Source organism: Bidens hawaiensis, unplaced genomic scaffold, assembly GCF_021521415.1.
Source record: "Bidens hawaiensis isolate Kalapana, Puna unplaced genomic scaffold, B.hawaiensis_p1.1 tig00013187_1, whole genome shotgun sequence".
In the NCBI taxonomy this organism is placed as follows: domain Eukaryota; kingdom Viridiplantae; phylum Streptophyta; class Magnoliopsida; order Asterales; family Asteraceae; genus Bidens; species Bidens hawaiensis.
Genome location: NW_027492113.1, coordinates 1 through 13,244, shown reverse-complemented (window position 1 = coordinate 13,244; position 13,244 = coordinate 1). Strand labels below are relative to the sequence as shown.

At 36.2% G+C, this 13,244-nt stretch overlaps 1 protein-coding gene across 1 annotated transcript; it reads left to right on the top strand.

Annotated features, from left to right (window-relative positions):
• Positions 1 to 5,792: 5,792 nt before the first annotated feature.
• LOC143543595 (uncharacterized) lies at positions 5,793 to 10,355 on the top strand. The gene is made up of 3 exons (XM_077035878.1): positions 5,793 to 5,908; positions 8,062 to 8,820; positions 9,925 to 10,355. The coding sequence occupies exons 1-3, from the start codon at positions 5,895 to 5,897 to the stop codon at positions 10,223 to 10,225; spliced, it is 1,074 nt and encodes a 357-aa protein (XP_076891993.1). The 5' UTR covers positions 5,793 to 5,894; the 3' UTR covers positions 10,226 to 10,355.
• Positions 10,356 to 13,244: the final 2,889 nt, after the last annotated feature.

Here is a 13,244-nt window from a genome sequence, read left to right as displayed (position 1 = left end):
TCAATCACCTTTAGTTGCATGACATACCAAAGTGGAGAGTGTGATATTGAATCATTTGGGCCTATGAATTTAGAAGCCTTGATAACTAACTCTTTTAAGTTTATTATTATGAACTATGATAGTGATATGGTGACGATTATTTACGTATATCTCTCGTAAAATTATCATGTTTCTTATTGATATGATGTTTGATTTCTACTTGGTAAAACATTGGTTTAGGTGAAAACTTATCCTTTGTTGATTATCTTAATTGGTTGTTAGTCAGTATGTCACTCACAAATTTAAACACTTTTGAACAAAAGGTAACTTTTATTAGTCATATAATAGGTCAAGTTAGGACATTAAGCATTCTACAAATTTGAGCTTGCTATAGGTTGATGTGTTTATGTTGACGCACAAAGATGGTTAGGCTTTGTTGATAAAAGGTTAATAAACACAAGCTAATGATTGAAATATAGTAAATTTTAAGTAAACGGTTTATTAACAATCGTGACCGGTCATCAGTTATCGAAGTCAATACTCGGTATTATAATTGACTATCTATCCATAAGGCTGGTTGTTGTGAATGGGATTTAAAGTCCAAGTTAAAGCGTCATGTCATGTTAAAGTACCACCCTTTAAACACCGTATTGTTATTAAAGCTCCTTTACCACTTTAAAGCCACACATCTTTAGCATTTAAGCCTCACCATGCATTGAAATTATCCATTGCCGCATGGTAACAAGTTGAAGCCCCTCCTTACCATTCTGGCGTGGTGTGTGGGGCTTTAAAGCCATTTCACATCAGCTTTTGAAGTCCTCTTTCACGCCCACAACTTATTCCCTAACATCATACTCTTAAACTTATCCTCTTAAGAGCATCTTTGAGAGCTTCACAAAGACAACAACCCCCCCCCCCCCCCCGGGTCTGTCATCCTCACGAATGATCCCCTCTAGTCTGTGTGGGTGTACGTCACACTGACAACCCTCCTCTTTCTTCTCCAGCTATCCATCTAACATGTCACATATGTCCAAACTCATCGCATTGAGATTATCTAAGACTATCCTCTATGGTGGGGGCATCGAAGCCCCTCCACAGTGCCACGTCAGCGTCACGTAAGCACCGGGGGGCATCAAAGCCCCAACCAATAATGCCCGATATGGTTCAAAGCCCATTGGCGCCCCTATATATATACACACACATATATATATACATACACACACATACATATGTATGTATGTGTGTGTGAGAGGTTGAGAGAGAGGCGCCCGGCGTTGCGTTGCCCCTACCCTCCGCGCCCCAAGGCCGCCCTCCACCACGCCCATAGTAGATGGTCTAATAAACATTTCACAATCATCCATGCATCTAAAAGTGGGTTATATTTACTTTCTTGTTATAGTTATAAAGATGAATAGCATGTGACATTAAAAAAGAAAAGGATAAAAAGGCTCTAGTAATTTTCAAAGATGAATCATTTCTGAATGTGTACTTTTAAAGAATGCCATTGATTTTCTACTTTTAATCACCAAAGAGTTTTCTCTTACATAGTTGGTAATTATTGCATCAATTTGAAATATGATTTATTATCTAACAACTATTGCTTGCATAAGAAAAATCAGAAGTTTTAGAAATAGTTATAAAACCCAACCTTCTCCTAGTACCTATTTTAAAATCCTAGGAATTAGCTGTTATAAGATGTTGTATAACAGCTTAACGTCACCGCACCATGATATTGTTCATTTTATCGAGAGAAACCACTATCGCCTCACTGATTTAAATCGTGTCACAATAGTGTAAGAAGGTTTTGTTCCTCGCCTCAACCGATGTGAGATATTTCATTGTAACAACTAATAAGTTAAATAAAAGACTAGAAAATTGTGTATTAATAATTCCATTTTATTGCGTTTTAAATCATCATCAGTAAATCAGTAAAGTCAAATATTCATCTATGGTTTTATATGCATGTGTTTTAATTATATTGGTGATAATCAAAAGACAAAAAAAGTAAGATTATATTTTATGAAAATGTTAGCACTTATATACATATTTTGTCATATTGCATTTATTTCAAGATAATGAAGTTAAATTAAAAAGCAAGAACAACGTTAAACCAATGTCTATGTGTAAACATATTATTGATAACTTTTTTTTATGATACACAAAATAACATGATGAAAAATTAGTGCTCATTATGTCTATCATAAATTATCAAAAACACACTCAATTAAAAAGTGTGGTAATTGATAATGCATCACTGGTTGCAAAGGTAAACTTCTTTATATTCAATAATAAATCATTTTTAATGTGTCACATGCTTAATGCATCTTAACAAAACCCATTTATGCATCAAGTGGTTTTAGCAAGTAATGTTTTGAAAATCGGATTGACCGGTCATCGGAAACCACCGGAGGGTCTCTGGTTTTACGAGCTAACGAGCTAAAGACAAGTAAATAACTTGATATTAAAAAAACAAAACAAAACCGGTACAAATCAATGAGTTTGATGGCAAGACGGGTGTTAAGACTAGGCTGACCAGTTGAACCCGTGAACCGTCTATCAAGTTTTAGAATATCAATAGAAAGTTTCATTGACAAATACGAGTCTAAATACAAAGAATTGAAGTATATAATAAAGTAGGATGCGAATGTAATTTACTAATTTTATCATAGTTTAGGTATATACACTAGAAACCCATAAAAATAATAATTTTCAGCTTATGAATAAAAACTGTAAAATAATTTAAATTTGTAAATATTATATAATTAATTTATTTTCCAATTTAAAAATATATACACGTCTTAAAAAGGTATTTTAAGAAACAAGAAAACAAAAAATGATCAAAACCTAAGTGGGCCTAAGTTAAAGCAAATGAGGCCTGAGATGGGCTGTGGCCTTTAGCCTCCGAAGTCCGAATGAAGTATACAAGCCCAATAATGTAATGTTAAGTCGAAGAATAAAAAAGGTGATTTATTTAACCACTCTATTAGAAGTGGGAAAACCGGATATCTTAAGTATCAAGAACCGGGTAGGAACCGCTTTTGTGTAGGGTCAACAAAAACCGGGTTAGGTAGGAACCGGCATCGGGTATGGTTGGGTATTTGACTGGTGTTATGAAGCTTTTTATTGGGTTTTGGTCGAGTCGGGTCTAGGTTTTGACCGGGTAGAGCCCGTAGAGGTGGAACAGGTTCCAACGAGATCCAGGTGGGGTTCGTCTGGGCTTTTAATGAATTTAACCTGATCGATTTTGTTTTTTCTTGAATGTAACATATAACCAACTTTCCAACTAAATTTTAGTTCATATATAGCCAAATGTTAACAAAATAAGTAAAATTCGACAAAGTGATTTATTTCTCTCCGCACTTTTTCTTTGATTTTATCTTCTTTTTTTTCATAACCTTTTTAACAAAATATAATTTACCTGATAAGTTTGAAGTCAAGTGGCAAAATCCAAAACTTAAGCCCACGGGTGATAAAGTAGAGGCTTAGGGCGCGTTCGTTTCACATAATTCGTGGAAATTCAAAGGAATTAGAATTAAAATCCCATGACATAACGTGTTCATTTTGTTGGAATTGGAATCTTAATTTCATTTTGGTGTGTTCAGTTGACAAGGAATTGGAATTGGAATTCAATTCCTTCAAAATCCTTTAAACAAATGGATTCTAAATTCTTCCATCATGTGAAGGAATTCAAGTAAATTTGATGGAATCTTCAATTGGGCGATTAACATGGTCGCGCTCGGGTCGACATTTCGGGTGTGTTCACATTCAGGTCGACGCTCCAAGTCTTAGCGTTTTCAGCTCAGTGCTCCGGGTCGGGTCGCGTTTGGGTCAACGCCCCGGGTCAGCTCGCATTCGGTTCGGCGCCCCGCGTCAGTTTGCGTTCGGTTTGACGCCAGGGTCAGTTCGGCTCAACCCGGCCCGGTCCGCCGACGTCCGGCCATTTCTTCCAGCCCGGCCCACGCGAAAACTCTGACCGTTTTGACCCGTCTCGGTTTTGGTTTTTTTGTTTTGGTAAGTTTTATCGGTTTAGTTTTGGTTACGATTTTTAGTTTGTTTTAGTCGTTTTTTCCAGTTTCGTTTCCATTCAGTTTTGATGTTTCGTTTTAGTTCCAAACCCGAACAAAACGGAACAAATGAAAAATAAAAAATCGAAATCGAAACGAACAAAACTAAACTAGAAAACCAAATCCAAACTTAAACGAAAGCGAAAAACCCGACCCAGATAACAAAAAAAACAACCAAAATGAAAAAAAAAAAAAAAAAAAGCGAAACCAAACCGAAACCTAAAACATGGACCAAAACGAAACAAAGAATAAAAACAAAAATGAAACAAAACCGAACTAACCAAAACGAAACAGAAAAAAAACATAAACCGAACAAAAAAAAACTAACCAAAATAAAAGTTAAACCGAACCGAGTAACCGACTAAAATGAAACAAAAAAAGGTAAACGAACAAAACGAAACAAAAAATTAAACCCGAACGGAACGAAACAAAAAAAACGACATAAACGAACCAAAAAAACCGAAATGGGCTGAAACCAAAAAAACTGAATAAAATAAGTAAAAAACGAACTTGAACCAAACATAAACCCAAAAAAAACATCATAAACGAACCAAAAAAACCAAAACGGGCCGAAACCCAAGAAAATGAACAAAATAAGCAAAAAAACGAACTTGAACCAAACAAAAACTGATAAAAACGAACAAAAAAACCCGACACGGGACGAAACCCAAAAAACTGAACAAAATAAGCAAAAAAAACAAACTTGAATCAAACAGAAACCGAAAAAAAACAACATAAACGAACCAAAAAAATCGAAACGTGCCGAAACCCAAGAAACTGAACAAGATAAGCAAAAAAAGCGAACTTGAACCAAACACAAAACGAAAAAACTGAACAAAATAAGCAAAAAACAGAACTTGAACCAAACAGAAATAGAAAAAAAACGACATAAACGAACCAAAAAAACTGAAACGGGCCGAAACCCAAAATCTGAACAAAAAAAAGAAAAAAACGAACTCGAAGAAAACAGAAAACGAAAAACCAACCTAAACGAACCAAAAAAACCGAAACTGAGCCGGGACAAAACCCAATAAACTAACCAACTGAAGCAAAAAAAAAAAAAAAACGAACCGAAATGAAACTGAAAAAAATAACTAAAAAAACGAAAACGGGAAGCGGTTCGGATCATCAGCGGGCCGGGTCGTCTAAAAACGTTGTGGGTCGTCGGTAGAGTGGGTCAAAGTGATTGCCTCCGACTCATCGGCCAACCAAACACGTTAGATGGAATTGAGATTTCAATTCCCTCCAATTCCAATTCCAATTCCTATTGGAATGTTCAAATTCCAAATCTAATTCATTAAAATTCCAAATCCTATGCAAATTCCAATTCCAATTCCATTTCGTTCCGTGAAACGAACGCGCCCTTAGTGTTTTATGTGACCCAATTTTGATTCCTTTTCCTATCATTTAGTTTCAGCAGCACTGAGTGATGATAAGAGACTAGGCAAGTAATGTGACGTTCACCAGTTGAATCCTTGAACCGAACGAGCTTTAACTCCCAGCACTGTCATGCCTTCGGCAAGTGTCCACATGCTCCCGGATCAAAAAACGAGTGTATCCTGATGTGATGAATTTAGCCAATATCTCATTTAAAAGATTCGTGGCCGTTTAAAAAAATCCAAAACTTAAGACCAAATGTAAAAGCTTTTCTATCAAAGGACTAAAACTGCGAAACTTCAAAGGTTAAGGGACTAAAATTACAAATTAATAAATAGTTTATAAGAACCCGTTTTATTATGTACCGACCCGTTTATCATTATCAAATACTTCTAAAAGTATTATTATTATTATTTTCCGTTGCTCTGTAAACCCTAATTCTTCCCAAAGCAGATTCGTTGCTGAACGAATATCATGTTTTACAGAGGGTAAGTCTTCGATTCTTCTTCTTCTTCTTCTTCTTCTTCTTCTTATTATTATTATCATTATTATAATTATTAACAACCGATGCTTATTTAATTTCTGTTTACGTTTATTATTACGAATTGACTGCGTAATTTAGGGTTTCACATATATACTTTATTTGTTTGTGTAACAGATACTGATTAATTTACAAATTGATCTTGTAATAACTTGCTGTTGTATCATCGTTTGAAACTTTGAATTTCCTATAAATTTAATTTTTAAATTATAAACCTAATTTGTCTCAAATACAACTGGTCATGAGCTTGTTTTGTGTTACAATTAGAAAACTTTTGGAGCAATATCCAAAACATTAGTGTTTAGGCGTAAATGAGCCGGCATAATTATAAAAAGAAACAATGGCCTAATGGGGTGTAAACGAGCTGAGCCGAGTCAAGCCCGAGGTCCTTAGGCTTGAGTTCAACTTGTTTTAATTTAAGAGGGCTCGAGCTTGAGCTTGGCTTATTTAAGGTTGTATTTCTAAAGCTCGAACTTGGCTCGTGAGTAGTTTGTCGAGCTTAGCTCGAGCTCGGATCGTTTAGTGTTTATTTATTGTTTTTAATTATTATAATTATTTACATGTATATTTATAACTATAGGGTAGCGTTTGTTATGCAGGAATGGAGGATGGAATGGAATGACCCATTGTGAGGGAATGAAAAATAGTGTGTTTGGTTGACCAAAGGAATGGAATGACCCATTACCTAGTCCGTTCCATTCCCTCTAAAATACCCAATTTCATTCCATCCATACCCCCATGTTTTTTTTCATTCCATTCTCTCCTTCACCCTACATCACCTCCACCACCCAACATCAACACCCACCACCACCACCAACCACCGCCGCTGCTACCAGCCACCACCATCGCCAGCCACCGTCGCCACCACCACTTCCAACAACCATCGCCATCGGTGCCAGCCACCTAGCACCGCCCGCCGCATATATCTCAATGTTTCCCATCACCGCCGCCATTGCCACCAATCACCACCATCGGTGTTCACCGCCGCCACCACCCACCTCCACAAACCATCGCCATCAGTGCCAGCCACCCACCACCTCCAGCCGCCCGCCGCATCCATCAGTCATCGCCCCACCATCACACACGCCGCCCACCGTCACCGCTGCCCACCACCACCTCCACTGTTACCGCCAACACCACCTCCACCGTTACCGCCACCGCTCCCACCACCACCACCACCACTCACTACCATTTTAATTTTATTTTTTTCTTACCTACCAACAATTAAGTAATAATTCATTTCATTCCCATGTGGTAACCAAACATTTTATTGGAATGGTAATAACCCATTCCATTCCTTTGTCCATTCCATTACCACGTCCATTCCATTCCGTCGTCCATTCCATTACCCCATACCAAACAGACCCTAGGTTTTTATGTGTAGTAATAGTTATTATGTAAAACGCTTGTTTAGGCTCGCAAGCCAGCACGAGCTCCATATGTGAAGCTTGGGCTCAAGCTCATTTACTGAATGAGCCTTTATAAAAGCTCAAGCTTGGCTTGTTTTATTATTTATTAATTGTTTAATTGTTCCATTGATATATTTTTATATTTGTTTATATATATATATATATATTTATAGTTATATTTTTTTAGGTTGTACATTAGTAATAGCTATTATACAAATATGTTAAATAAAAGTAATTAAATAAAATCTTGTTTAGGCTCGCGAGCCGGCACGATCTCCATATGTGAAGTTCAGGCCTGAGCTCGTTTACTAAATTAAATGGTCTTTTAAAAAAACTCGAGCCTGTTTAAGCTCGGCTTGATTTGAGTTTCAATGAAACGGGACGATCTCTAGTAGCTCACAAGCAGCTCAGCTTGTTTACACCCCTATATACGAACATGCTTATGTTTAAATTCTGCAGCTGCTTATTTTTAAAATGATGCTAAAACACATATATACAGAAAGAGATTCATAATTTCAATCGCAGCTTATGATAATAGTTAAAATTCTCTATTGATTATTCACCTTCATATGGTTTAGAATAGACTTTAGAGCACTTGGTTTTCTTGTTCAAGTATTCAACAAATTCTAATAATGTGCACAGATGTTCTACAGTATTCTAACTTTATTATTTTTTCTTAATCATATTAAAGGAAATATGTGGAATCTGGTGACGGGCGTGAAATGGGTTTGAAACGACAACGTGTGATAGATCAGGGTTCATCATATTACAGTGCACCACCCGCTTCAAACTTTCTTTACAACCCGCCTGCTTACTCATACGTGAACCAACCACCCTCTTTTCCGGTTGTTAGACTGCGGGGCCTGCCATTCGACTGTTCAGAAACCGACATCATCGAGTTTTTTCATGGTCTCGACATAGTAGACATCCTATTTGTCCACAAATACGGGAAGTTTGTAGGTGAATCGTTTTGTGTACTCGGCTACGCTTTTCAAGTTGAATACGCGCTTCAGAAAAACCGACAAAATATCGGGAAACGGTATGTTGAAGTGTTTAGAAGCGATCGACAGGAATATTATAAGGCGATCTGTAACGTTGTTGCTGATTCACGTGTGGTCCGTCAACGGTCACCACGTCGTTCGTTACCGAAGCGTGATCCGTCAAAGGATAATGCGCAACATACGGGTGTGATTCGGTTGCGGGGTTTACCGTTTACGGCTAATCGAGATGATATTCTGGAGTTTTTTAAGGGTTCGGTTTTGCTAGACGATTCGATTTATTTTATGGTTAATTCGGAGGGAAAGGTGACTGGTGAGGCTTATGTGAAATTTGAAAGCCCGGAAGATTCTAAATTAGCCATGATGGAAGACGGAACGTGTATCGGGAATCGGTACATCGAGCTGTTCCCGTCATCACTTGAGGAGTGGGAGGAAGCGGTTTCAAAGGGCCGGTAAATATACTTTTTTCATATATTTTTTTGTTTTATATGCATCCTACTTTATATTTATTGTTATTATATGTATAGTTATGATTTTCAAAATTGTTCTTTTGATTGATCATTTAAGTTAAGGGGTGTTTGAATATAATTATTTTAAACTGGTTATCTGATTATTCATTCAATAACCATTTTTTTTTGTTTTGGTAACAAATTCTTGCTTCTTATTATTTAGGGTTCAAATAATAGGTTTTGGGTAATTAGTTTTACTTGTTTTAACAAACTTATTATTTAATAGGGTAAAACAAAATTACCTAATTACCCCTTCTTTTTAGGCCTCTAAACGAACCAAACGTTCAATGAAATGTAAGTTTGTTTTGTTTATTTAATAAACAAACGAAAATGAACAAATTTTTGTTCATATAGATAAAGTGTTAAACGAACGAACATGAACACATCTCATTCGTTTAATTATGTTTCTGAACGTTTGTTTATGCTCGTTCTTTTATGTTCATTTATGTTTGTTAGTTTTTGTGTGCTCAAGTTCGTTCGTTTATATATTCAGTTAATCAGTTAATTTTTCTGGACTGACTAGAATTAGTTTAGCATTTAATTTTAGGCCCGACAGAGTGATGTAGGCATTTTATCTTAAATAGTGTTTGCTAGGTTATGTTTATTCACCTCTGTTTATTTATGTTCATTTGTTTATATTTGTGAACCGTTCGTGAATTAACAAACAAACAACATAAACAAATACGAACATGCTCAGTTTTCTTAACGAACAAGAACACGACAAGAAAACCATATACGTTTAATTGTTCGTGATCGATCATTCGTTTTGTTAAAGTTAAACGAACGAACACAAACATGTGTCGTCTGTGTTTGTTCAGTTCGTTTACAAGCACACTTTTTTTGGTCTAATCTCACAAAATGTCATTTTTGGTCGTCTTTTATGTTATTAAATATCTTAAATATTCTGTATTTTCCAAATGCTTAATTACCATTATTTAAAACATCACTTTTGATACTCGCATCCTTTAGATGTGACAATATCTTCATTAAGACTTTAGAGTTGACTTGCATTATTTACTTTTTAATGACTTATTTGTTGGGTGTTAGACGAAACGTGCCAAAACCACCAGAAGAAGATACAAACGTGCTGCGAATGAGGGGATTACCATACTCAGCTGGAAAAGAAGATATCCTCGATTTCTTCAAAGAATTTGCATTATCTGAAGACGCGATTCATATAACGTTTAATTCAGAAGGAAGGTCAACTGGAGAAGCGTTTGTGGAGTTTGCAAATTTGGAAGACTCGAAAGCTGCGTTAGCCAAAGATCGGATGACACTTGGCAGTCGTTACATTGAGCTGTTTATGTCGTCTCCTGAGGAGATGAGAGATCCGGTGTTAAGGGGTTGAGGATTTATTCGTCGTTTTTTACGTAAGAATAATTGATCTTTTGTTCGACTTTTGTTGTGTTGTGATAACTGATGTATGTACTTTGGATTTCGGTTATGGGTATTGTGATGAGAAAAGATGGTTTGTTTTGAGAACCATATGTGTGATTTAGATCTTATTATTGATGTGAGAAAACTGGCTTTTCAACATATTTTATTTTATGCTAGGAACTTTAATACCGGAGTTCATTGCGCGGATGGTTCATGTGATGTGTTCATATTTTGCGAAGTTTAGTTTCTAACTTACAAAAATCACACGTATGCTTCCCAAAACTTTGAAGCAGTATTAAACTTGATGCATAGAGGTGCACAAACTGGGTTTTTCTAATATCTGATTTCGGGTATGAAATCGGGTTTTGGTATGACCGGGTATCGGAAATACCCAGGTTGGGTCCAGGTCTTGTTTTGAAAAACATACTCTATCTACTGGGTTTGGGTCGGGTAGAGACCGGGTATTCTAAAACCGGATATTTGAATACTCTATTTTTGGGGTTTTATCGAGTATATATAGGATTTTTTTAAACGGGTTGCACTTTTGAGGGGTATTTTTGGGTATTTTTCAGGTAATTCGGGTATAGATCGGGTATTTGAAAACCTGCTTTCGGGTATTGGAAAAACTCGGTTCCGGGCATGGAACCTGTTTCGGTTTTCGAGTATTACCGAGTACAAATTGAGTCCGGTTTCGGGTACAGGTTTTGGTACTGAAATGCATACGTTGTATGTACCCTACGGGTAGGATCCGGTACGAGTTCAGGTAGTAAAAATCAGGCTGTAAAGAAACCCATATCCGGTTTTTGTTTCGGGTCCGGTTTCGAGTTTGGGTTTTCTGTGCAACCAGAATTGATGATAGATAAAAGATGATGCGCGAGAATATTGTTAACAAGAAGTTTTAATGTGCTAAAGAGAGATTTATGAGTTAGTATGGATACGTGACCTTTGTCTCGCGTAACTCCTACCTACACGTGTAACTAGTTATTATTATTATTATTATTTATTTTATTTTATTTTTTTGTAAAGGAGACGGCACTCCGGCAAACATTTCATCAAAAAAGAAAAAGAAAAAAAGTGATTACAAACTAAGAGCATCTAACCCTCATGGACATACACCGTTCTCGGAGAAGTATACTCAAAATCAAACCAAACTACATCACAAAGCCGAAATACTAACATAGCAAACTTATAACTAGAGAGTTACTTAACATATTTCATGAATCTCCCGGTTTCATTTCCTTCCGACACCACTTCATCATCATCATCATTAAAAAGTCGTTTATAGTAAGCTTGAAGCCCCGAAGACCACTTGGAAAAACAATACCCGGCGGTTTGGTGTTCGTGTCATCCCGAACACCAATATCACAATCATAATAGTCATCCATCTTCTCTTCTATTTCATCCAAAGCATTAAACGAGACATTCTAACACCTTACTGTTTTTTATTCACTATAACCGGTTTCAAGATTGGGCCAGACCTAGGCCCAAACAATTACAACACCCGAGCCCACTCCAATATTAACCGAATTGGATCTACCTGGGCCCACAGTGTTTTATTGGGTCTTAGGCCTACTTGAATTTTGTTGCAAATTATTCTTTTTTGGATATGAGACATTAATCATTGCATGTAGGCCAATTGAAGGAAGTCCACTAGAAATTGGGCCAGTAGTTCCACCCACACTTACAGGTGAAAAAAAACCCAAATCCGGAACTGGATTTGAAAAAAAAACCCGGAACCAGGTATTTTATACCGGGTTTTTAATACCCAAACACATACCCGACTCTACCCGTAGGGTACGGATAGAGTATGCATTTTAGTACCCAAACCCGTAGCCGATTATACCCGAAAAACGGAACAGGTTCCATACCCGGAACCGGGTTTTTACAATACCCGAAACCGATTTTTCAAAAACGCAATCTATACTTGGAAAAAAACCTGGAAAATGCAAAAATAAGGTTTTTTCAATACCCAAAAATAGGTATTTAAATACCCAGTTTTAGAATATCCGGTTCTGTACCCGACACGAACCCGTTGCATAGGGCATGGTTTTTAGAGACAATACCCGGACCTGAACCCGACCTGGGTATCGCCAATACCCGATTTTTTAGTACCCGGTCATACCCGACCCGATTTCACTCAAGTATAATTCCTGAGTACAATTTTTATATATATTTTATTATTTAAATTCTAGATGCCAAGGTTTACACAAAACAATATTATGGGGAAACAGAAAACGAATTTCAGAAAAACACCAAACAAATCCAAAAATCCAAGTGCATATGCACGTGTGTACAATTAGAATCTATCCTTTGGGTATCCTAGGCCTATAACGTGTCTTATCCCTATACATAAAATATAATTAGGTAGTTTTAAAATATGCATTATATATTTAAACTGTATGAATAACCAACAAAGTCCGGTCATGCAGGTATACGAATTTGCAAAGGATCACCCTCGCTTGTAATCACAGGTAGCGTTGATGACCTAGTCTACAACCAAATTCAGGAAAGACAATGTCTGAAGGTCCACTGTGTTAAAACTCTTGACATTCTATCACAAACGAAACTCAAACTCATAACCTTATATATATATTAAAGCATGAAATCATTGGACCAATTGGCCTTTGGTATATTTATATACTAAAAACACTAACTTTGTCTCTATAGAGTATACATAGATTTTTTTTAACTATATAGCTAATACAATTTCAATGATCAAAAACAGAATAAAAGCTTGATAAATGATTTTGAAGGTAAATAATTATTTTTAGATAAAACAAAAGTAAAAATGTGGAAATAATTTTTGGTGCATAGAGTGTATTTTACAAGTGATTGGCTAAATGTACTTGACTTTATTTTTAAATTTTTATGGCAACGTTCCCTTAAAAACACATCAAATAACTAGTTTTTTCTTTATTTCAAAACAAAAACAAAAAAGTACATTGCAAGGAAAATAAGAAAAAATAAAAAAAAAATGCATCCCACACTTT